The 25,648-nt window shown below is 44.9% G+C and overlaps 1 protein-coding gene across 2 annotated transcripts in view; it reads right to left on the reverse strand.

Moving 5' to 3' along the window:
- The window catches only part of LOC112255384 (fibulin-2-like), a 109,114-nt gene that overhangs the window by 67,711 nt on the left and 15,755 nt on the right, over positions 1 to 25,648 (reverse strand). For both annotated transcript variants that reach the window (XM_042324978.1, XM_042324977.1), the window contains exons 2-4: positions 15,796 to 16,392; positions 5,546 to 7,526; positions 4,192 to 4,318 (exon numbers count right to left, since the gene is read on the reverse strand). In XM_042324978.1, coding sequence (XP_042180912.1) covers positions 4,192 to 4,318; positions 5,546 to 7,526; positions 15,796 to 16,266 — 2,579 coding nt within the window. In that variant the 5' untranslated portion in view covers positions 16,267 to 16,392. The remainder of the gene's footprint in view (positions 1 to 4,191; positions 4,319 to 5,545; positions 7,527 to 15,795; positions 16,393 to 25,648) is intronic.

Raw genomic sequence — 25,648 nt, forward strand, 5'->3', positions numbered from 1 at the left:
GAATAACATCATATTACACTAGGTCCTGGTGGTGCAGACTAACATCATATTACACTAGACCCTGGTGGTGCAGAATAACATCATATTACACTAGACCCTGGTGGTGCAGACTAATATCATATTACACTAGGTCCTTGGCGTGCAGACTAACATCATATTACGCTAGGCCCTGGTGCAGACTAACATATTACAAAAGGCCCTGGTGGTGCAGACTAACATCATATTACACTAGGCCCTGGTGGTGCAGACTAACATCATATTACTAGACAACATCATATTACACTAGACCCTGGTGGTGCAGACTAACATCATATTACACTAGGCCCTGGTGGTGCAGACTTATAAAATATTACACTAGGTCCTGGTGGTGCAGAATCATATATTACACTAGGCCCTGGTGGTGCAGACTAACATATTACACTAGGCCCTTGGTGCAGACTAACATCATATTACACTAGGCCCTGGTGGTGCAGACTAACATCATATTACACTAGACCCTGGTGGTGCAGACAACATATTACACTAGACCCTGGTGGTGCAGACTAACATCATATTACACTAGGTCCTGGTGGTGCAGACTTATAAAATATTACACTAGGTCCTGGTGGTGCAGAATAACATCATATTACACTAGGCCCTGGGCCCTGGTGCAGACTAACCATATTACTGATCATATATTACACTAGATCATATTACACTAGGCCCTGGTGGTGCAGACTAACATCATATGACACTAGGCCCTGGTGGTGCAGACTAACATCATATTACACTAGGCCCTGGTGCAGACTAACATATTACAAAAGGCCCTGGTGGTGCAGACTAACATCATATTACACTAGGCCCTGGTGGTGCAGACTAAGATCATGTTGCAGACTAACATCATATTACACTAGGCCCTGGTGGTACAGACTAACATCATATTACACTAGACCCTGGTGGTGCAGACTAATATCATAATTACGCTAGGCCCTGGTGCAGACTAACATATTACAAAAGGCCCTGGTGGTGCAGACTAACATCATATTACACTTGGCCTTGGTGGTGCAGACTAAGATCATGTTGCAGACTAACATAATATTACACTAGGCCCTGGTGGTACAGACTAACATCATTTTACACTAGACCCTGGTGGTGCAGACTAACATCATATTACACTAGGCCCTGGTGGTGCAGACTAACATCATATTACACTAGGCCCTGGTGGTGCAGACTAACATCATATTACACTAAACCCTGGTGGTGCAGACTAACATCATATTACACTTGGCCCTGGTGGTGCAGACTAAGATCATGTTGCAGACTAACATAATATTACACTAGGCCCTGGTGGTACAGACTAACATCATTTTACACTAGACCCTGGTGGTGCAGACTAACATCATATTACACTAGGCCCTGGTGGTGCAGACTAACATCATATTACACTAGGCCCTGGTGGTGCAGACTAACATCATATTACACTAAACCCTGGTGGTGCAGACTAACATCATATTACACTAGACCCTGGTGGTGCAGACTTATAAAATATTACACTAGGTCCTGGTGGTGCAGAATAACATCATATTACACTAGGCCCTGGTGGTGCAGACTAACATCATATGACACTAGACCCTGTTGGTCCAGAATAACATCATATTACACTAGACCCTGGTGGTGCAGAATAACATCATATTACACTTGGCCCTGGTGGTGCAGACTAAGATCATGTTGCAGACTAACATCATATTACACTAGGCCCTGGTGGTACAGACTAACATCATATTACACTAGACCCTGGTGGTGCAGACTAATATCATATTACACTAGGTCCTTGGCGTGCAGACTAACATCATATTACGCTAGGCCCTGGTGCAGACTAACATATTACAAAAGGTCCTGGTGGTGCAGACTAACATCATATTACACTAGGCCCTGGTGGTGCAGACTAACATCATATTACACTAGACCCTGATGGTGCAGAATAACATCATATTACACTAGGCCCTGTTGGTGCAGACTAACATCATATTACACTAGGCCCTGGTGCAGACTAACATAATATTACACTAGGTCCTGGTGGTGCAGACTAAGATCATATTACACTAGGTCCTGGTGGTGCAGACTAACATCATATTACACTAGACCCTGGTGGTGCAGACTAACATCATATTACACTAGGCCCTGGTGGTGCAGACTAAGATCACATCAGACTAGGCCCTGGTGGTGCAGACTAACATCATATTACACTAGGCCCTGGTGGTGCAGACTAACATCATATTACACTAGGCCCTGGTGGTGCAGACTAACATCATATTACACTAGGCCCTGGTGGTGCAGACTAACATCATATTACACTAAACCCTGGTGGTGCAGACTAACATCATATTACACTAGACCCTGGTGGTGCAGACTTATAAAATATTACACTAGGTTCTGGTGGTGCAGACTAACATCATATGACACTAGGCCCTGGTGGTGCAGACTAACATCATATGACACTAGACCCTGTTGGTCCAGACTAACATCATATTACACTAGACCCTGGTGGTGCAGAATAACATCATATTACACTAGGCCCTGGTGGTGCAGACTAACATCATATGACACTAGACCCTGTTGGTCCAGAATAACATCATATTACACTAGACCCTGGTGGTGCAGAATAACATAATATTACACTAGACCCTGGTGGTGCAGACTAATATCATATTACACTAGGTCCTTGGCGTGCAGACTAACATCATATTACGCTAGGCCCTGGTGCAGACTAACATATTCCAAAAGGTCCTGGTGGTGCAGACTAACATCATATTACACTAGGCCCTGGTGGTGCAGACTAACATCATATTACACTAGGTCCCGGTGGTGCAGACTAAGATCATATTACACTAGGTCCTGGTAGTGCAGAATAACATCATATTACACTAGGTCCTGGTGGTGCAGAACAACATCATATTACACTAGACCCTGGTGGTGCAGACTAACATCATATTACACTAGGCCCTGGTGGTGCAGACTAACATCATATTACACTAAACCCCGGTGGTGCAGACTAACATCATATTACACTAGACCCTGGTGGTCCAGAATAACATCATATTACACTAGACCCTGGTGGTGCAGACTAACATCATATTACACTAGACACTGGTGGTGCAGACTAACATCATATTACACTAGGTCCTGGTGGTGCAGAATAACATCATATTACACTAGGCCCTGGTGGTGCAGACTAAGATCACATCAGACTAGGCCCTGGTGGTGCAGACTAACATCATATTACACTAGACCCTGGTGGTGCAGACTAACATCATATTACACTAGGTTCTGGTGGTGCAGAATAACATCATATTACACTAGGCCCTGGTGGTGCAGACTAATATATTACACTAGGTCCTTGGCGTGCAGACTAACATCATATTACGCTAGGCCCTGGTGCAGACTAACATATTCCAAAAGGTCCTGGTGGTGCAGACTAACATCATATTACACTAGGCCCTGGTGGTGCAGACTAACATCATATTACACTAGACCCTGGTGGTGCAGACTAATATCATATTACACTAGGTCCTTGGCGTGCAGACTAACATCATATTACGCTAGGCCCTGGTGCAGACTAACATATTACAAAAGGCCCTGGTGGTGCAGACTAACATCATATTACACTAGGCCCTGGTGGTGCAGACTAACATCATATTACACTAGGCCCTGGTGGTGCAGACTAACATCATATTACACTAGACCCTGGTGGTGCAGACTAACATCATATTACACTAGGCCCTGGTGGTGCAGACTAACATCATATTACACTAAACCCTGGTGGTGCAGACTAACATCATATTACACTAGACCCTGGTGGTCCAGAATAACATCATATTACACTAGACCCTGGTGGTGCAGAATAACATCATATTACACTTGGCCCTGGTGGTGCAGACTAAGATCATGTTGCAGACTAACATCATATTACACTAGGCCCTGGTGGTGCAGACTAAGATCACATCAGACTAGGCCCTGGTGGTGCAGACTAAGATCACATCAGACTAGGCCCTGGTGGTGCAGAATAACATCATATGACACTAGACCCTGGTGGTCCAGAATAACATCATATTACACTAGGTCCTGGTGGTGCAGACTAACATCATATTACACTAGACCCTGGTGGTGCAGAATAACATCATATCAGACTAGGCCCTGGTGGTGCAGACTAACCTGCAGACAGAGTGTTTATCGTCCTTCAACAACGGCATGTTGTTACAGTGTTGGTTCTCTGATGCCCATCTCTGGCCCACCTCACAGCAGCTCTCCACCACGTAGGGAGAAGACAGACCAGGACCAGCTGGAGATACAGGGGCATTAACACATATAGTACACATGATATATAGTTCACACACGCATGCACACAACCTCTCAACCACATCTTTAGAAAGAAAGAGATACGCTTTTTTTCTCCCCAGTTTCGTGGTATCCAAATGGTAGTTACAGTCTTGTCTCATCGCTGCAACTCCCGTACGGACTCGGGAGAGACGAAGGTCAAGAGCTGTGGGTCCTCCGAAACACAACCCAACCAAGCAGCACTGCTTCTTGACACAATGCCCATCCAACCCGGAAGCCAGCTGCACCAATGTGTCGGAGGAAACACCATACACCTGGCGACCTGGTCAGCGTGCACTGCACCCGGCCCGCCACAGGAGTCGCTAGTGCGCGATGAGACAAGGATATCCCTGCCGGCCAAACCCTCCCTAACCCGGATGATGCTGGGCCAATTGTGCACCGCCCCATGGGCCTCCCGGTCGCGGCCGGCTGCGACAGAGCTTGGACTCGAACCCAGAATCTCTAGTGGCACAGCTAGCACTGCGATGCAGTGCCTTAGACCACTGCGGCTAGAAAGATATACATTACACATCACATAGATACAAAAGACAAACACAGCAAAATACAAATACAGAGCAGACACGCAGCTGCCTCAACAGAAACACCTGGACCAGACACGCAGCTGCCTCAACAGAAACACCTGGACCAGACACGCAGCTGCCTCAACAGAAAAACCTGGACCAGACACGCAGCTGCCTCAACAGAAACACCTGGACCAGACATGCAGCTGCCTCAACAGAAACACCTGGACCAGACACGCAGCTGCCTCAACAGAAACACCTGGACCAGACACGCAGCTGCCGCAACAGAAACACCTGGACCAGACACGCAGCTGCCTCAACAGAAACACCTGGACCAGACACGCAGCTGCCTCAACAGAAACACCTGGACCAGACACGCAGCTGCCTCAACAGAAACACCTGGACCAGACACGCAGCTGCCTCAACAGAAACACCTGGACCAGACACGCAGCTGCCAACGGAAACACCTGGACCAGACACACAGCTGCCAACGGAAACACCTGGACCAGACACGCAGCTGCCTCAACAGAAACACCTGGATCTTTGTCCACATGATGAACCTGGCCACTCATCTAACTTTAAAACTATGGCGCTAAATACTAGATACTAAACAATAAAGAATGTCCAGGTTCAGTCAAGAACATCCAGGTTCAGTCAAGTGTTTTACTCACCCTCCTGAGTTTTTGGGAGAAAGACTGGAACATATCCCCTCTTCTCCTCCTCCTTCTCATGCTCCTCCGTATCATTGTTCTGCAGGTTGAATAGTGTCTGGGACTGCTTATGGAGAGGCTCACTTCCGTGGTGACCTAGATTAGCTGATACCCTGAGAGAAGGCTGGCTGGTTGGGCTGAATCTCACCCTGGGAGGAGTATGTTGCTGCTCTGGGTCCTTGGGAGCTGGGTGATGGGGATCAGGGTGTCTGGTCAGGGTATCGTGATCAGGCTGTCTGTGGGTTGTGTGGTGGTTCAGCTCTCTGGGAGTTGTAGTTCTGACTGCATAGGGGTCAGGCTTCCTGGTCAGGGTATGGTGATCAGGCTGTCTGTTGAGGCTGTGGTGCTCAGCTTGTCTTGGGATTGTAGTTCTGTCGGTGTTGACATCAAGCTCTCTTGGAGTTGAAGTTTTGACTGTGTGGTGGTCAGGCAGTCTGGGATATATAGGTCTGTCTGTGTGGACCTCATACTCCTTGGGGGTTGTGTAGTGGTCAGGCTTCCTGGTCAAGGTGTGGTGGTCAGGCAATCTGGTAAATGTAGTTCTATCTGTGTTGTGGTCAAGCAGTCTGGGAGATGTAGTTCTGTCTGTGATGACCTTATACTCCCTAGGGGTAGTATTGTGAGGCTTAGCCTTCTGGGTCAGGGTGTGTTGGTGAGGCTTCCTGTGGGTGATGTGGTCCCAATTCCTTCTGGGGGATGTAGTACTGTGTTCTACTGTAGTGTTGTCCTGGTGACTTCCAGGTTCTCTGACACCTGCATCCTTCACATGGTTGCTAGGGGTACTCTTCTCTCTCTCCTCCTCTCCTCCTCTCCTCCCCTGTTTATCCAAATCTCCATCATAAGACACGTCTCTCCACCCAGGTGCTGTGGTATTCTCCAATGAATCTACTCTCTCCTCCTCTTCCTCCTGCTGCTCCCCCTCCATCCCTCTATCCCAGATCTCCAGTGCATCCCCAGCACTGGCCCCTTGAGAGTGAGGGTAAATCTGGTTCTCTGAGAGTCTGTTCCAGTTCGAGGTGGTGTCCTGGTGGCTGGAGCTGGTACTGCGGGATGTAGTCTCTACTGTGGTGTCTTCAAGCTGGCTAGAAGTGGTCTGTTCTACTGTCACTGGGCTGTCAGTAACTGGGCTGCCTGTCTCTCCGAACCAATCTGTGGTGGCCTTGTAAAGTCCAAATGTCATCAACCTGTCTGTTTTCTTTAGCTTGTCTGTCAGCTTCACCCTACCTATATGCTGAGATCTGTCTGTCTCTGTAGATCGATCTGTCTGCCCTAGCCTGTCTCTCAGTCCTACTCTGTCTGTAACCATACTGTCTGTGGTTGGCTCATGGACTCCATAGATCTCCCTCAGCTCCTGCCTATCTCTACTATCATATTCCTTGTTACCATAGCCGTTATCAGCCCAATCATAAGGCTTATCGTAGCTCTTACTATTACCCCTGTCGTGGCGCGGCTGTGTAGCCCCTGTCCCAGGGTAGGAGACAGAGATGACAGAGGAGGACGGTGTAGGGTAGGCCAGATCATTCACAGGTGGTTCTGATGCGTCTGTAGTACGGTAGTCATAGTCCCCATCCTCAGTCATGTGGTCTGGTTTGAACAGGGGCAGGTGGTCCGAGGGAATAGGGGCATCGATCGGGAACGGGGGGAGGTGTGGGCTGTTGGATGGTGGTAGTTTTGGCCCGTTGAAAGGGTATGGAGGACGGTTGTAGGGGGGTAATCCTATAGCCTGTGTCTCCTGTGTGTTAAAGGGGGGTTTAGCATGTCGGTCTCTCTCCGTCTCTCTCAGTTTGTCCTGTGTGAGGTAGGGATGGATAGGGGGATATGTAGGGTGACCCTCCTGTATGGTGGCCAGCATAGGTTTGTGGGGGTCAGCGGGGTTGCTGGAATCACAGCCTGGGACAGGGTAGCACATCAGCTGACCTCCGTCGGACGGACAGTGGCACGCCTGGAGGGAGCATCGTTAGAACCTTGTTACAACATTACTAGAACACCTGGTGAAACATCATTAGAGCGTTGTGATGACATTCATATAATGTTTAAGTTAGGTTACACAGGACATTCCCTTAATGTTGTAAGAATGGCAGAACACCTGGTCTTAGTTCTTTAAAAAGGTTCTCAGAACATTTAAATTAATATATGGGAGTAGTCTGGCATGTGGCAAGAATAGTCTTCTGATATTCATAGGTTACATAATGTTCCAAAATTTCCTTGAGATGTTTCAAAAACTTGGAGTCCACCTGTGGTAAATTCAATTGATTGGACATGATTTTGGCAAGGCACACATCTGTCTATATATGGTCCCACAGTTGACAGTGCATGTCAGAGCAAAAACCAAGTCATGAGGTCGAAGGAATTCCTCTGAGACAGGATTGTGTCAAGGCACCAATCTGGGGTACCAAAAAATGTCTACAGCATTGAAGGTCCAAGAACACATCTTTTTATTTTTTTTATTTACCTTTATTTAACCAGGTAGGCTAGTTGAGAACAAGTTCTCATTTACAACTGCGACCTGGCCAAGATAAAGCAAAGCAGTGTGACAAACAACACAGAGTTACACATGGAATAAACAAACGTACAGTCAATAACACAATAGAAAAATATATATACAGTGTGTGCAAATGGAGTAAGGGAGGAAAGGCAATAAATAGGCCAAGGTGGCGAAATAATTACAATTTAGCAATTAAACACTGGAGTGACAGATGTGCAGAAGATGAATGTGCAAGTAGAGATACTGGGGTGCAAAGGTACAAACAAATTAATTACAATATGGGGATGAGGTAACTATTTACAGATGGGCTATGTACAGGTGCGATGGGCTATGAACTATTTGATCACCTACCAACCAGTAAGAATTCCGGTTCTCACAGACCTGTTAGTTTTTCTTTAAGAAGCCCTCCTGTTCTCCACTCATTACCTGTATTAACTGCACCTGTTTGAACTCGGTACCTGTATAAAATACACCTGTCCACACACTCAATCAATCAAACAGACTCCAACCTCTCCACAATGGCCAAGACCAGAGAGCTGTGTAAGGACATCAGGGATAAAATTCTAGACCTGCACAAGGCTGGGATGGGCTACAGGACAATAGGCAAGCAGCTTGGTGAGAAGACAACAACTGTTGGCGCAATTTTTAGAAAATGGAAGAACTTCAACATGCCGGTCAATCACCCTCGGTCTGGGGCTCCATGCAAGATCTCACCTCGTGGGGCATCAATGATTATGAGGAAGGTGAGGGATCAGCCCAGAACTACACGGCAGGACCTGGTCAATGACCTGAAGAGAGCTGGGACCACAGTCTCAAAGAAAACCATTAGTAACACACTACACCTTCATGGATTAAAATCCTGCAGCACACGCAAGGTCCCCCTGCTCAAGCCAGCGCATGTCCAGGCCCGTCTACAGTTTGCCAATGACCATCTGGATGATCCAGAGGAGAAATGGGAGGTCATCTGGTCTGATGAGACAAAAATAGAGCTTGTTGGTCTAAACTCCACTCGCCGTGTTTGGAGGAAGAAGAAGGATGAGTACAACCCCAAGAACACCACCCCAACCGTGAAGCATGGAGGTGGAAACATCATTCTTTGGGGATGCTTTTCTGCAAAGGGGACAGGACGACTGCACCATATTGAGGGGAGGATGGATGGGGCCATGTATTGCGAGATCTTGGCCAACAACGTCCTTCCCTCAGTAAGAGCATTGAAGATGGGTCATGAATGGGTCTTCCAGCATGACAACAACCCGAAACACACAGCCAGGGCAACTAAGGAGTGGCTGCGTAAGAAATATCTCAAGATCCTGGATTGGCCTAGCCAGTCTCCAGACCTGAACCCAATAGAAAATCTTTGGAGGGAGCTGAAAGTCCGTATTGCCCAGCGATAGCCCCGAAACCTGAAGGATCTGGAGAAGGTCTGTATGGAGGAGTGGGCCAAAATCCCTGCTGCAGTGTGTGCAAACCTGGTCAAGAACTACAGGAAACGTATGATCTCTGTAATTGCAAACAAAGGTTTCTGTACCAAATATTAAGTTCTGCTTTTCTGATGTGTCAAATACTTATGTCATGCAATAAAATGCAAATTAATGATTTAAAAATCATGCAATGTGATTTTCTGGATTTTTGTTTTAGATTCCATCTCTCACAGTTGAAGTGTACCTATGATAACAATTACAGACCTCTACATGCTTTGTAAGTAGGAAAACCTGCATAATTGGCAGTGTATCAAATACTTGTTCTCCCCTCTGTAAGTTTCCAGCTACTGTGGCCTCCATCATTCATAAATGGAAGTTTGGAACCACCAAGACTAGAGCTGGTCGCCCGGTCAAACTGAGTAATCAGGGGAGAAGGGCCTTGGTCAGGGAGGTCACTCTGACAGAGCTCCAGAGTTCCTGTGTGGAGATGGAAGAACCTTGCAGAAGGACAACCAGCTCTGCAGCACTCCACCAATCAGGCCTTTATGGTAGTGGCCAGATGGATGACGGGGGGGCAGGTAGTCTAGTGGTTAGAACATTGGGCCAGTAACTGAAAGGTTGCTAGATCGAATCCCTGAGCTGACAAGGTAAAAATCTGTGGTTCTACCCCTGAACAAGGCAATTAACCCACTGTTCCTAAACCATCATTGCAAATAAGAATTTGTTCTTAACTGACTTGCCTAGTTAAATAAAGGTTAAAAATTAAATAAATGAAATAAAAAAGTGGGGTTGGGTAAAATGTGTAAGACACATTTCAGTTGAACAATTGACTAGATATCCCCCTTTTCCAGTCCTCAGTAAAAGGCACATGACAGCCCGCTTGGATTTTGTCAAAAGGCTCCTAAAGACTCTCAGACCACGAGAAACAAGATTCTCTGGTCTAAAGAAACCAAGATTGAACTCTGCCAACCATCATGTCTGGAGGAAACCTGGGAACTTCTCTACAGTGAAGCATGGTGGTGGTAGCATCATGCTGTGGGGATGTTTTTCAGTGGAAGAGACTGGGAGACTAGTCAGGATCGAGGGAAAGATGAATGAAGCAAAGTACAGAGCCTTATTTGATGAAAAAAAACTTGCACCAGAGCTCTAAGGACCTCAGACTTTGGCGAAGGTTCACTTTCCAACAGGACAACAACCCTAAGCACATAGCCAAGACAATACAGGAATGGCTTTGGGATAAGTCTCTGAATGTCCTTGAGTGGCCCAGACAGAGCCCGGACTTGAACCCGATCGAACATCTCTGGAGAGACCTGAAAATAGCTGTACAGCGACGCTCCACATCCAACCTGACAGAGCTTGAGAGGATCTGCAGAGAAAATTGGGAGACACTCCCAAAATACAGGTGTGCCAAGCTTGTAACGTCATACCCAAGAAGACTCCAGGCTGTAATCACTACCAAAGATGCTTCCACAAAGTACTGAGTAAAAGGTCTGAATACGTATGTAAATAAAATAAAAAATTCTAATAAACAATGTTTGCTTTGTCATTACTGGGTATTGCGTGTAGATTGATGAGGGGGGAGATGATTAAATACATTTTAGAATAAGGCTGTAACGTAACAAAATGTGGAAACAGTCAAGGGGTCTAAATACGTTCCGAAGGCACTGAACAAAAATATTAACACAATATGCAACAATTTCATATGAAGAAATCAGTCAAAATAGGTACATTCAATTCGGCCCTAATCTATGGAATTCACATGACTGGGAATACAGATCACAGTTGGTCACAGATACCATTAAAAACAAAATGTAGGTGAGTGGATCAGAAAACCAGTCAGTATCTGGTGTGACCACCATTTGCCTCATGCAGCGTGACACATCTCCTTCACATAGAGTTGATCAGGCTGTTGATTGTGGCCTGCGGAATGCTGCCCCATTCCTCAATGGCTGTGTTTCTGGATACTGGACCACGCTGTCGTACACGTCGATCCAGAGCATCCCAAACATGCTCCATGGGTGACATGTCCCAGGCTTGTATACTCACCAGACATTTCAGCATCCAGGAATTGTGTACAGATCCTTGCGACATGGGGCTGTGCATTGTCATACTGAAACATGAGGTGATGCCGACGGATGAATGACACAACAATGGGCCTCAGGATATCGTCACGATATCTCTGTGCATTCAAATTGCCATCAGTAAAATGAAATTAGGTTCCAAAGTCAGTTACAATGCCAAACTGCAGTCAGGTCAAGACCCTGGTAAGGACAACATGCTTCCCTGAGACAGTTTCTGGCAGTTTGTGCAGAAATTCTTCAGTTGTGCAAAGCCACAGTTTCATCAGCTGTCCGGGTGGCTGGTCTTAGACGATCCCGCAGGTGAAGAAACGGGATGTGGAGGTCCTGGCTACACGTTGTGAGGCCGGTGGGACGTACTGCAATTGGAGGCGGCTCTCTGGCAAAAGCTTCGGTGGACATTCTTGCAGTCTGTGTGTAATTCTCTCTCTCAAGGCATTATTGTCATGGGGAACATATGTTTACATTGCCAAAGCAAGTGAAATAGATAAACAAAAGTGAAGTAAACAATTGAAAAAATAACTGTAAACATTACACTCACAAAAGTTCCAAAATAATAAAGATGTCACATTGTCTATATACAGTGTTGTAATGATGTGCAAATAGTTAAAGTACCAAAGGGAAAATAAATAAACATAAATATGGGTTGTATTTACAATGGTGTTTGTTCTTCATTGGTTGCCCTTTTCTTGTGGGAACAGGTCACACATCTTGCTGCTGTGATGGCACACATAAAAACGGACTCACTTATTGTGTAACATTGTCCGAATGTTCTGTGCAACTTATGTGAATATCACAAGAATGGTCTTGCAAAACCCCAGACAACTCCCATAAGTTAATGAAATGTTCAGGGTACCTTTAAAGAACTTAGACCAGCTGTTCTGTCAGCATTCTTATAACATTAAGGGAATGCCTTGTTGCCACATAACTTAAACATTGTATGAACGTCATCACAACTGGACAGTGTTTTCGGGAACCTATAGCTTAAATGTGTTCTAGGAACGTTCTTGCAACATCAGGCGAATGATTTATACAAACATTCTATAATCATCAGCACGACTGGGAACTTTCACAGAACCCATTTTGTTAGCTGGGAAGACATTAAGAATCTATTGACCAAAAAGTTGGTTTGAGATCTAAACTATAGTTCACCACACCATCTCTGGAACGGCACCTAAAGACATGCAATGTCCTAGAATAGCAGACAGGAAGCAGGTAGCAGACAAGTAGACAGGCAGACTTCACAGGTAAAGGTAGATAGACAGGCAATGTGCTAGAATAGCAGACAGGAAGCAGGTAGCAGACAGGAAACAGGTAGCAGACAGGAAGCAGGTAGCAGACAGGAAGTAGGAAACAGGTAGAATACAGGTAGACAGGCAGACTTCACAGGTAAAGGTAGGCAGACAGGCAATGTGCTAGAATAGCACAGGTAGAACATAGCAGACAGGAAGCAGGTAGCAGACAGGGAGTAGGTAGCAGACAGGTAGACAGGCAGACTTCACAGGTAAAGGTAGATAGACAGGCAATGTGCTAGAATTGCACAGGTAGAAGATAGCAGAAAGGAAGCAGGTAGCAGACAGGAAGCAGGTAGAAGACAGGAAGCAGGTAGAAGACAGGAAGCAGGAAGCAGGTAGAAGACAGGAAGCAGGTAAAAGACAGGAAGCAGGTAAAAGACAGGAAGCAGGTAAAAGACAGGAAGCAGGTAAAAGACAGGAAGCCGGTAAAAGACAGGAAGCAGGTAAAAGACAGGAAGCAGGTAGAAGACAGGTAGCAGACAGGTAGACAGGCAGACTTCACAGGTAAAGGTAGATAAAAGACTTCACAGGTAAAAGGGACAAGGGTACAGATAAAGGTAGATAACAGACAGGCTTCACAGGTAAAAGGGACAAGGGTACAGGTAAAGGTAGATAACAGACAGGCTTCACAGGTAAAGGTAGAGAGAACAAACTGACCTCACAGGTAAAGGTAGATAACAGACAGACTTCACAGGTAAAGGTAGAGAGAACAGACTGACCTCACAAGTAAAGGTAGATAACAGGTACAGACTTCACAGGTAAAAGGTAGATAGAACAGACTGACCTCACAGGTAAAGGATAACAGACAGACTAGATAGACAGACAGACTTCACAGGTAAAGGTAGATAACAGACAGACTTCACAGGTAAAGGTAGATAACAGACAGACCTCACAGGTAAAGGTAGAGAGAACAAACTGACCTCACAGGTAAAGGTAGATAACAGACAGACTTCACAGGTAAAGGTAGAGAGAACAGACTGACCTCACAAGTAAAGGTAGATAACAGACAGACTTCACAGGTAAAGGTAGATAACAGACAGACTTCACAGGTAAAGGTAGATAGAACAGACTGACCTCACAAGTAAAGGTAGATAACAGACAGACTTCACAGGTAAAGGTAGATAACAGACAGACTTCACAGGTAAAGGTAGATAACAGACAGACTTCACAGGTAAAGGTAGAGAGAACAAACTGACCTCACAGGTAAAGGTAGATAACAGACAGACTTCACAGGTAAAGGTAGATAGAACAGACAGACTTCACAGGTAAAGGTAGATAACAGACAGACTTCACAGGTAAAGGTAGATAACAGACAGACTTCACAGGTAAAGGTAGATAACAGACAGACTTCACAGGTAAAGGTAGATAGAACAGACTGACCTCACAAGTAAAGGTAGATAACAGACAGACTTCACAGGTAAAGGTAGATAACAGACAGACTTCACAGGTAAAGGTAGATAACAGACAGACTTCACAGGTAAAGGTAGAGAGAACAAACTGACCTCACAGGTAAAGGTAGATAACAGACAGACTTCACAGGTAAAGGTAGATAACAGACAGACTTCACAGGTAAAGGTAGATAACAGACAGACTTCACAGGTAAAGGTAGATAACAGACAGACTTCACAGGTAAAGGTAGATAACAGACAGACTTCACAGGTAAAGGTAGATAACAGACAGACTTCACAGGTAAAGGTAGATAACAGACAGACTTCACAGGTAAAGGTAGATAACAGACAGACTTCACAGGTAAAGGTAGATAACAGACAGACTTCACAGGTAAAGGTAGATAACAGACAGACTTCACAGGTAAAGGTAGATAGACAGGTAGCAGACAGACTTCACAGGTAAAGGTAGAGAACAAACTGACCTCACAGGTAAAGGTAGATAACAGACAGACTTCACAGGTAAAGGTAGATAACAGACAGACTTCACAGGTAAAGGTAGATAGACAGGTAGCAGACAGACTTCACAGGTAAAGGTAGATAGACAGGTAGCAGACAGACTTCACAGGTAAAGGTAGATAACAGACAGGGTAAAGCAGACAGACTTCACAGGTAAAGGTAGATAGACAGACTGACCTCACAAGTAAAGGTAGATAACAGACAGACTTCACAGGTAAAGGTAGATAACAAACAGACCTCACAGGTAAAGGTAGATAACAGACAGACTTCACAGGTAAAGGTAGATAACAGACAGACTTCACAGGTAAAGGTAGATAGACAGGTAGCAGACAGACTTCACAGGTAAAGGTAGATAGACAGGTAGCAGACAGACTTCACAGGTAAAGGTAGAGAGAACAGACTGACCTCACAGGTAAAGGTAGATAACAGACAGACTTCACAGGTAAAGGTAGATAACAGACAGACTTCACAGGTAAAGGTAGATAACAGACAGACTTCACAGGTAACAGGTAGATAACAGACAGACTTCACAGGTAAAGGTAGATAACAGACAGACTTCACAGGTAAAGGTAGATAACAGACAGACTTCACAGGTAAAGGTAGATAACAGACAGACTTCACAGGTAAAGGTAGATAACAGACAGACTTCACAGGTAAAGGTAGATAACAGACAGACTTCACAGGTAAAGGTAGATAACAGACAGACTTCACAGGTAAAGGTAGATAGACAGGTAGCAGACAGACTTCACAGGTAAAGGTAGAGAGAACAGACTGACCTCACAAGTAAAGGTAGATAACAGACAGACTTCACAGGTAAAGGTAGATAACAGACAGACTTCACAGGTAAAGGTAGATAACAGACAGACTTCACAGGTAAAGATAGATAGACAGGTAGCAGACAGACTTCACAGGTAAAGGTAGATAACAGACAGACTCCACAGGTAAAGGTAGAGAGAAAAAACTGACCTCACAGGTAAAGGTAAATAACCCACAGTCTTCACAGTTAAAGGTAGTGAGAACAAACTGACCTCACAGGCAACAAGGTGAAAGGAGTGTCCGGCCTCGTACTTCTGGTTGTCATGGACACAGCCGATACGTTCGCAGGTGACACAGCCGTCAGCCGGCTCAGACACCTCGATGCAGTTCGCAGGGACGTCAGGACAGGGCATGAAGTGACAGCCAATCCGTCCGCCACCTTCCGGGCACGAACACTCCGTACTCCCGAAGTCCACGAAGTAGGACTGCCCCTCGGGAACATGACCATTCTTAAAGCCGGCATGGACACAGTCGTAGTACTGGTAGCCCTCACAGGTACACCCAGTCTGAACGCAGGTAGTACAGCAAGCCCCAGCTTCCAGCCGCTCCTCAATACAGTTACTCAGATCAGGGCAGTCTACACCTGTACAGTCCTTCTGGCCCAGGCTACCACTCACACTCAGCAGGAGGAGGACAAGGGCACTGTGACGTAATGTCTGTTCAACTGGTGGGGGACCAGCCATGATGACACCAGATGGATTGAAAGCAATGAGAGTGAAGATGTTTTTCACAGTGTTTTGAGGTTTAGCTTTGTAGTCCTCCTCAAGGATTCAGACACACTCTCTCTGTTCTCAGGGATCACTACCACTCTACAGAGAAAAAGAGAGGGAGACAGAGGGGAGGGAGGGAGGGAGGGAGGGAGGGAGGAGGGAGGGAGGGAGGGGAGGGAGGGAGGGAGGGAGGGAGGGAGGGAGGGAGGGGGGGAGGGGGGGGTGGAGGGAGGGAGGGAAAGAGATGGAGACAGAGAGGGGGGTGGAGGGAGGGAGGGGAAGAGAGGGGTTGTTTTATTGTTTATTTCACATTTGTATATTATCTACCTCACTTGCTTTGGCAATGTTAACACATGTTTCCCATGCCAATAAAGCCCCTTGAATTGAGAGAGAGAAAGAGAGAGAGAGAGAAAGAGAGATAGATACATTTACACACACACACCAACATCTGGATTCATAGTTGAACTCTCAGGTTCTGGTCTGTCCCATTACTTTCACTACTGCTGGGTGACTGGTCCAGGGACCTGATATTATTATGACTACACCCTTCTTTCCCCCAGGCCTGCTTTCAAATACTATTCAACATCTGTCCAGTTTATTAGTTCACCAGGCCTGCTTTCAAATACTATTCAACATCTGTCTGGTTTATTAGTTCACCAGGCCTGGGTTCAAATACTATTCAACATCTGTCTAGTTTATTAGTTCACCAGGACTGCTTTCAAATACTATTCAACATCTGTCTAGTTTATTAGTTCACCAGGCCTGCTTTCAAATACTATTTAACATCTGTCTAGTTTATTAGTTCACCAGGCCTGGGTTCAAATACTATTCAACATCTGTCTAGTTTATTAGTTCACCAGGCCTGGGTTCAAATACTATTCAACATCTGTCTAGTTTATTAGTTCACCAGGCCTGGGTTCAAATACTATTCAACATCTGTCTAGTTTATTAGTTCACCAGGCCTGGGTTCAAATACTATTCAACATCTGTCTAGTTTATTAGTTTACCAGGCCTGGGTTCAAATACTCTTCAACATCTGTCCAGTTTATTAGTTCACCAGGCTTGCTTTCAAATACTATTCAACATATTTCTTTGAGCATTTCCTCTAGACTGCCCGGTGTGCCAGATGTGGGTGGGGTTTACAGTTTCAGGAATTTTCTATTGGTTCATCAAGCCAGGTAAACTTGATCAAGCACAGCTTGGGAATACTGTTTAAAATGATGTCAAATAGTATTTGAACCCAGGTATGCTTCACCCAGTATGGCAGTAGCATGACATGCATACAGACATACAGGCTCCCTACATCACTGCAGCTCTATAGTTATCAGGAGGAGGTCTGACATATCAGAGTGACATTCATCTGCAAGGCCCACATCACCATGGCGATTTGGTCAAAGATGCCATCTATAATGAACAAAAGTTTCTCTGCAACATGTAACAAATTCAAAGATTTTACTGAGTTACAGTTCATATAAGGGAGGACTCCCGAGTGTCGCAGCTGTCTGAGGCACAGCATCTCAGTGCTAGAGGTGTCACTACAGACCCTGGTTCAATTCCAGGCTGTATCACAGTGGCCTGAGGCACCTCATCTCAGTGCTAGAGATGCCACTACAGACCCTGGTTCAATTCCAGGCTGTATCACAACCGGCCGTGATTGGCAGCACGACACATCTCCTTCGCATAGAGTTGATCAGGCTGTTGATTGTGGCCTGTGGAATATTGTCCCATTACTCTTCAATGGCTGTGAGAAGTTTCTAGATATTGGTGCTAACAGGAACATGATGTGGTAAACATCGATCCAGAGCATTCCAAACATGCTCCAAGGGTGACAAGTGTGGTGAGTATAAAGTCCATGGAAAAACTGGGACATGTTCAACTTCTAGGAATTGTGTATAGATCCTTGGAACATGGGGCTGTCCATTATCATGCTGAAACATGAGGTGATGGCGGTGGATAAATGGCAAGACAATGGGCCTCAGGATATCGTGACAGTATCTCTGTGCATTCAAATTGCCATCAATAAAATGCAATTGTGTTCCTTGTTCGTAGTTTATGCCTGCCCATACCATAACCCCACCGCCACCATGAGGCACTCTGTTCACAACGTTGACATCAGCAAGCCGCTCGCTCACACGATGCCATACACGCAGTCTGCCATCTGCCCGGTACAGTTGAAACCAGGATTCCTCCGTGAAGAGCACACTACTCCAGCATGCCAGTGGCCATCGAAGGTGAGCATTTGCCAAATGAAGTTGGTTACGATGCCAAACTACATTCAGGTCAAGACCCTGATGAGGACAACGAGCATGAGCTTCCCTTAGATGGTTTCTGACAGTTCTTCCAGAAATTATTCCATTGTACAAACCCACAGCTGTCCGGGTGGCTGGTCTCTGACGATGTGGAGGTCCAGCTCTGGCGTTGTTACATGTGGTCTGCAGTTTTGAGGCTGGTTGGACGCACTGCGAAATTCTCTAAAACGACGGAGGTGGCTTATGGTAGAGAAATTAGCATTAAATTCTCTGGCAACAGCTCCGGTGGACATTCCTGCAGTCAGCATGCCAATTGCATGTTGTGGTTAGACATTAGCCTTCAGCTCAGGTAGACTATATCGTAGGGTGATTACCAGGTCATTCTCACTGTGCACACTGAAGATGCAGCAGATGTTACTGCTGAGCAGTATCAGTAGGACATTAGGCCTTTAGATAGCTAATTAACTAACGTTAAGTTTTGGTTTTGGGGGGATTGATAGTCATACTATATGTTTTTCTTATCATGGTCCGATAACAGGGAATGCAGCCTTTCTTATCATGGTCCGACAACAGGGATTCAGTTCCTATTGGGCATCAGGACCTTTCAGTGTGCAGTCTGCTCAGGGATCCTACTGCCAGCCCACTCTTCATGGCCTATGAAGAAGCAATGATCCATTTCAGAGAATCTCCCCTCTCCCAGTAGCACATTAAGGCTGTGGGGTTTACATTACGCTTTTCCAGAGGCGGTCCGTATGATGGATTCATGGGTTCCTCAGTCTGAAATACAGTAAATGTTCCTTCCCTTAAATCTGGCATGATCCCTTAAGATCTGTTTGCATTATGGACTCTCAACTCTAGATGAAAGAATGGAACATCAGTCCACCTTTCCAGAAACAAGTCTCTCACCGTTGCCGCTTGCTATAGACCACCCTCTGCCCCCAGCTGTGCTCTGGACACCATATGTGAATTAATCGCCCCCCATCTATCTTCAGAGCTTGTGCTGTTAGGTGACCTAAACTGGAACATGCTTAAAACCCCAGCCATCCTACAATCTAAGCTTGATGCCCTCAAGATCACACAAATTATCAATAAACCTACCAGGTACAACCCCAAATATGTAAACATGGGCAAACTCATAGATATCATCCTAACCAACCTGCCCTCCAAATACATCTCTGCTGTCTTCAACCAGGATCTCAGCAATCACTGCCTCATTGCCTGCATCCGTTATGGGTCCACGGTCAAACGACCAGCAGCGAGCAGGCCTTTCTAATTAACCTGGCCCGGGTATCCTAGAAGGATATTGACCTCATTCCGTCAGTAGAAGATGCCAGGATATTCTTTAAAATGCCTTCCTCACCATCTTAAATAAGCATGCCCCATTCAAACAATTTAGAATCAGGAACAGATATAGCCCTGGGTTCTCTCCAGACCTGACTGCCCTTGACCAGCACAAAAACACCCTGTGGCGTACTGCATTAGCATAGAATAGCCTTCGCGATATGCAACTTTTCAGGGAAGTTAGGAAGCAATATACACAGGCAGTTAGGAAAGCAAAGGCTAGCTTTTTCAAACAGAAATTTGCATCCTATAGCACAAACTGCAAAAAGTTCTGGGACACTGTAAAGTCCATGGAGAACAAGAGCACCTCCTCCCAGGTGCTCTTGTTCTCCATTGTTCTCCATTGCTACGGCTGGCCATGCTTTTCACCTGGCTACCCCTACACCGGTCAACAGCCCTGCACCACCCACAGCAACTTGCCTAAGCCTCCCCTATTACTCCTTCACCCAAATCCAGATAGCTGGTGTTCTGAAAGAACTGCAAAATCTGGACCCTACAAATCAGCCGGGCTAGACAATCTGGACACGCTCTTTCTAAAATTATCCGTCAATTTTTGCAACCCCTATTACTAGCTTGTTCAACCTCTCATATTGTCTGAGATCCCCAAAAATTTGAAAGCTGCCGCGATCATCCCCCTCTTCAAAGGGGGAGACACTCTAAACCCAAACTGCTACAGACCTATATCTATCCTACCCTGCCTTTCTAAGGTCTTCGAAAGCCAAGTTAACAAACAGATCACCGACCATTTCGAATCCCACCGTACCTTCTCCACTATGCAATCTGGCTTCCGAGCTGGTCATGGGTGCACCTCAGCCACGCTCAAGGTCCTAAACGATATCATAACCGCATTCGATAACAGACAATACTGTGCAGCTATATTCATCGACCTGGCCAAGGCTTTCGACTGTAAAACACCACATTCTTATCGGCAGACTAAACAGCCTTGGTTTCTCAAATGACTGCCTCGCCTGGTTCACCAACTACTTCTCAGACAGAGTTCCGTGTGTCAAATCGGAGGGCCTGTTGTCCGGACCTCTGGCAGTCTCTATGGTGGTGTCACAGGGTTCAATGCTCGGGCCGACTATTTTCTCTGTAAACATCAATGATGGCACTCTTGCTGCTGGTGATTCTCCGATCCCCCGCTACGCAGACGACACCATTATGTATACTTCTGGCCCTTCTTTGGACACTGTGTTAACTAACCTCCAGATGAACTTTAATGCCATACAACTCTCCTTCCGTGGCCTCCAAGTGCTCTTAAATGCAAGTAAAACTAAATGCATGCTCTTCAACCGATAACTGCCCACACCTGCCCGCCCGTCCAGCATCACTACTTTGGACGGTTCTATTATTATTCTACCTTTATTTCAAAAACAGATTGAGACCAAGGTCTATTTTACAGCTGGGCCCTGCGTATACATGTTTACACATACAGTTTAGGTACAATGATTAAGAAACTACACAAGACAAACAAAACCATCACAGATAACACAAACAAATACAGCAACAGATTTCATTTACACAGGTTATTCCCCTAACAGGTTATTCTACTAACAGCACAAGAACTTGCATTACCCGAAACAAGCAATACAAAAATAAACATCTTCCAATAAATATTTAAAACGGGCGACAAGAGTCTCAAGTTTAAGTTTAGTCTGCAGGCTATTCCAGAGGTGAGGAGTGTAACAGGAAAAGGCAGCCATACCCAACTCTGTGGAAATCACATGGGCCTCAAGTGTAATCCATGCTTGAGACCTGGTTTTATGAATTATACTTCTAATATTGATGAGTGATGATAAATAAGAAGGTAGCTTATTCAGAAGTGCTTTAAAGACAAACACCGGAGCATGTTGTTCTCATCTCACGGACAGCGAAGTCCAACCCACATTATGATATAAAACACAGTGGTGAGTTCTGTAGCTAGCACCCGTAATAAACCTAAGTGCGCAATGATAAGTAGCATCCAGCGATTTAAGTGTTGATGCCGTAGCATGAATGTAAATAAAATCCCCATAATCTATAACAGACATAAAAGTAGCTTTGCACAATTTTCTCTATTTGTAGAGGACAAACATGTCCTGTTTCCCTGTTTCTATAGAGGAAGCCTAGCTTGATTTTTAGCCGTTTACAAAGTTCGTCAACATGCATTTTAAAAGACTGTTTATCATCCAACCATATCCCTAAGTATTTATAGCAGAGACCTGATTCATTCGAGAACCATCTAAGCTCGTAAGTGCAAGTGTTTGAACCTATTAAAAATCATAAAATATGTTTTCTTTGCATTTAAACAAGTTTCAGCTGTATAAAAGACCCTTGTAATATCTTAAAATCTGTCTCCAATAATGATAATGCTTGGTCAGCCGTTGAAGTGATAGAGTACATGACAGTATCAGCATATCAATGAATTTGACACTTTCTTATCTCATCACCGATATTGTTTATATAGAGAGTGAACAGTAATGGACCAAGTATAGAACCTTGTGGGACCCCTTTAACCAACTCCAACGGCTCTGACTGGATGCCGTCGACTCTAACAGCCTGACTTCTATCCTTTAGACAGTCATGAAACCAACGACAGGCATCCAATCCCAGTCCTATTGACGACAGCTTACCCAAAACTATTGCAAGGTCTATAGTGTCAAAAGCTTTCGATAAATCTATGAACAAGGCAGCAAAGTGCTTTCTATTATCTAGGGCATTAGTAATATAATTTACAACACGTACAGTGGCCGTAATAGTACCGTGTTTAGGTTTGAAGCCAGATTGATTACTAGAAAGAGTATTGTTAACAGTTAAAAAAGATTGTAGTTGCCTATTTACCAATGACTCTAGAATTTTAGCCAAACAGGAGAGCTGAGAGATGGGCCGATAATTATCCAACTCACTACCATCACCTCCCTTGAGGAGTGGTAGAGCAAAGCTGTTTTCCAAGATTTAGGAATCTTTCCTACGACAAATGTTTGATTAATGATGTGCGTCACTACACCAGCAATAATAGGTGCCGGGATATCACTGCTCAAACTAATAGGAAGGGTGAAGGTACGCCAGGTATCACTGCTCAAACTAATAGGAAGGGTGAAGTTACCCCAGGTATCACTGCTCACACTAATAGAAAAGGTGAAGGTACGCCAGGTATCACTGCTCACACTAATATGAAGGGTGAAGGTACGCCAGGTATCACTGCTCACACTAATAGGAAGGGTGAAGGTACTCCAGGTATCACTGCTCAAACTAATAGGAAGGGTGAAGGTACGCAAGGTATCACTGCTCAAACTAATAGGAAGGGTGAAGGTACACAAGGTATCACTGCTCAAACTAATAGGAAGGGTGAAGGTACGCCAGGTATCACTGCTCACACTAATAGGAAGGGTGAAAGTACGCCAGGTATCACTGCTCAAACTAATAGGAAGGGTGAAGGTACGCCAGGTATCACTGCTCACACTAATAGGAAGGGTGAAGGTACGCCAGGTATCACTGCTGAAACTAATAGGAAGGGTGAAGGTACGCCAGGTATCACTGCTCACACTAATAGGAAGGGTGAAGGTACGCCAGGTATCACTGCTCAAACTAGCTTTCTGTCATCTCTTCCATGTTACGCTACCTGCAATGGTGACCACTAGCCACGCCAGGCGAACCAATGAAGAGATGCTGGTTTTTAATCAGTGCTCCGTCCCCTCTGCCAAAGCTGTGGACTATAGCTTGAGCTGTATGCAGCCCATTAATTTCACATCGTCGCTGCTTCAACAGCTTCTCTCTGTCCCTGCATCCACACTGTATGTCATGGTCCTCTGCTTCCTACGAATGCTATATTAGATTAAACACTAAGGAGATTTTAGATGCCTTAAAGTGATGAGTTCATATGAGTTCCATGCCTTATCTAGTTGACTATGTCTGCGTTCAGACCAGTCAATAGCATTGCTTTGGTGGTTGTTCTAATAAAGTACAGTGCATATTAGCTACAAGTGGTTGGCTGGGTGCAGATTGTTTGGTTGATTGTTAGATACTTAGATATTTCATGTTGGCCACATATGATTAAGCTACTCATGTTGTTCAGTGAGCGTACCCGGTGGTGCATCTCTAGGGCAGCTGGGTTCACACCGCTATGTTGGAAAGATAGTTCACACGTGCCACGATGACGCTCGTCTTGCCTCATACGGGGCTCTGCTTATTGTTAACATTCCCACATAGTATGCATTCTTTAGCTGGTCTATTGATGTCTAAACGGTGCTGTGCCGTACCTAGCGTACCTGGGGTAAGATTGTGTTGTTTTGGGGGATTGGTATAGTTTACCGTGCTCACTATTTTATATTGATGCTTTGCTTGGGCAGTGAGCTACCCTGAAGGAGCAGATCCAATATCACCAAGACTTGCATTGTTCGTTGCTTGATAAATGGTTAAACATATTTCAATGTGATGTTTTATTTATGAAATATATACAGTTGAAGTCGGAAGTTTACATACACCTTAGCCAAATACACTTAAACTCAGTTATTTCACAATTCCTGACATTTAATCCTAGTAAAAACTCCCTGTTTTAGGTCAGTTAGGATCACCACTTTATTTTAAGAATTTGAAACGTCAGAATAATAGTAGAGAGAATGATTTATTTCAGCTTTTTTTCTTTCATCACATTCCCAGTGGGTCAGAAGTTTACATACAGTCAATTAGTATTTGGTAGCATTGCCTTTGAATTGTGTAACTTGGGTCAAACGTTTCGGGTAGCCTTCCACAAGCTTCCCACAATAAGTTGGGTGAATTTTGGCCCATTCCTCCTGACAGAGCTGGTGTAACTGAGTCAGGTTTGTAGGCCTCCTTGCTCGCAAACTTTTTCAGTTATGCCCACATATTTTCTATGGTAATGAGGTCAGGGGTTTGTGATGGCCACACCAATACCTGGACTTAATTGCCCTTAAGCCATTTTGCCACAACTTTGGAAGAATGTTTGGGTCAATGTCCATTTGGAAGACCCATTTACAACCAACCTTTAACTTCCTGAGTGATGTCTTGAGATGTTGCTTCAATATATCCACATCATTTTCCTGCCTCATGAAGCCATCTATTTCGTGAAGTGCACCAGTCCCTCCTGCAGCAAAGCACCCACACAACATGACGCGGTCACCCCCGTGCTTCACGGTTGGGATGGTGTTCTGCGGCTTGCAAGCATCCCACTTTTTCATCAAAACATAACGACGGTCATTATGGCCAAACAGTTCTATTTTTGTTTCATCACACTAGAGGACATTTCCACAAAATGTACAATCTTTTTATCTTTGGGATTGATTTGCACTTTTCGTACCAAAGTACGTTAATCTTTAGGAGACATAACGCATCTCCTTCCTGAGCGGTATGATGGCTGCGTGGTCTCATGGTGTTTATACTTGCGTATTATTGTTTATACAGATGAACAAGATACCTTCAGGCATTTGTAAATTGCTCCCAAGGATGAATCAGACTTGTGGAGGTCTACAATGATTTTTCTGAGGTCTTGGCTGATTTATTTTGATTTTTCCATGATGTCAAGCAAAGAGACACTGAGTTTGAAGGTAGGCCTTGAAATACATCCACAGGTACACCTCCAATTGACTCAGGCTAATTGACATAATTTATCAGAAGCTTCTAAAGCCATGACATCATTTTCTGGAATTTTCCAAGTTGTTTAAAGGCACAGTCAACTTAGTGTATGTGAACTTCTGACCCACTGGAATTGTGATACAGTGAATTATAATTGAAAGAATCTGTCTGTAAACAATTGTTGGAAAAATTAC

Source organism: Oncorhynchus tshawytscha, linkage group LG07 (assembly GCF_018296145.1).
Source record: "Oncorhynchus tshawytscha isolate Ot180627B linkage group LG07, Otsh_v2.0, whole genome shotgun sequence".
NCBI lineage: Eukaryota > Metazoa > Chordata > Actinopteri > Salmoniformes > Salmonidae > Oncorhynchus > Oncorhynchus tshawytscha.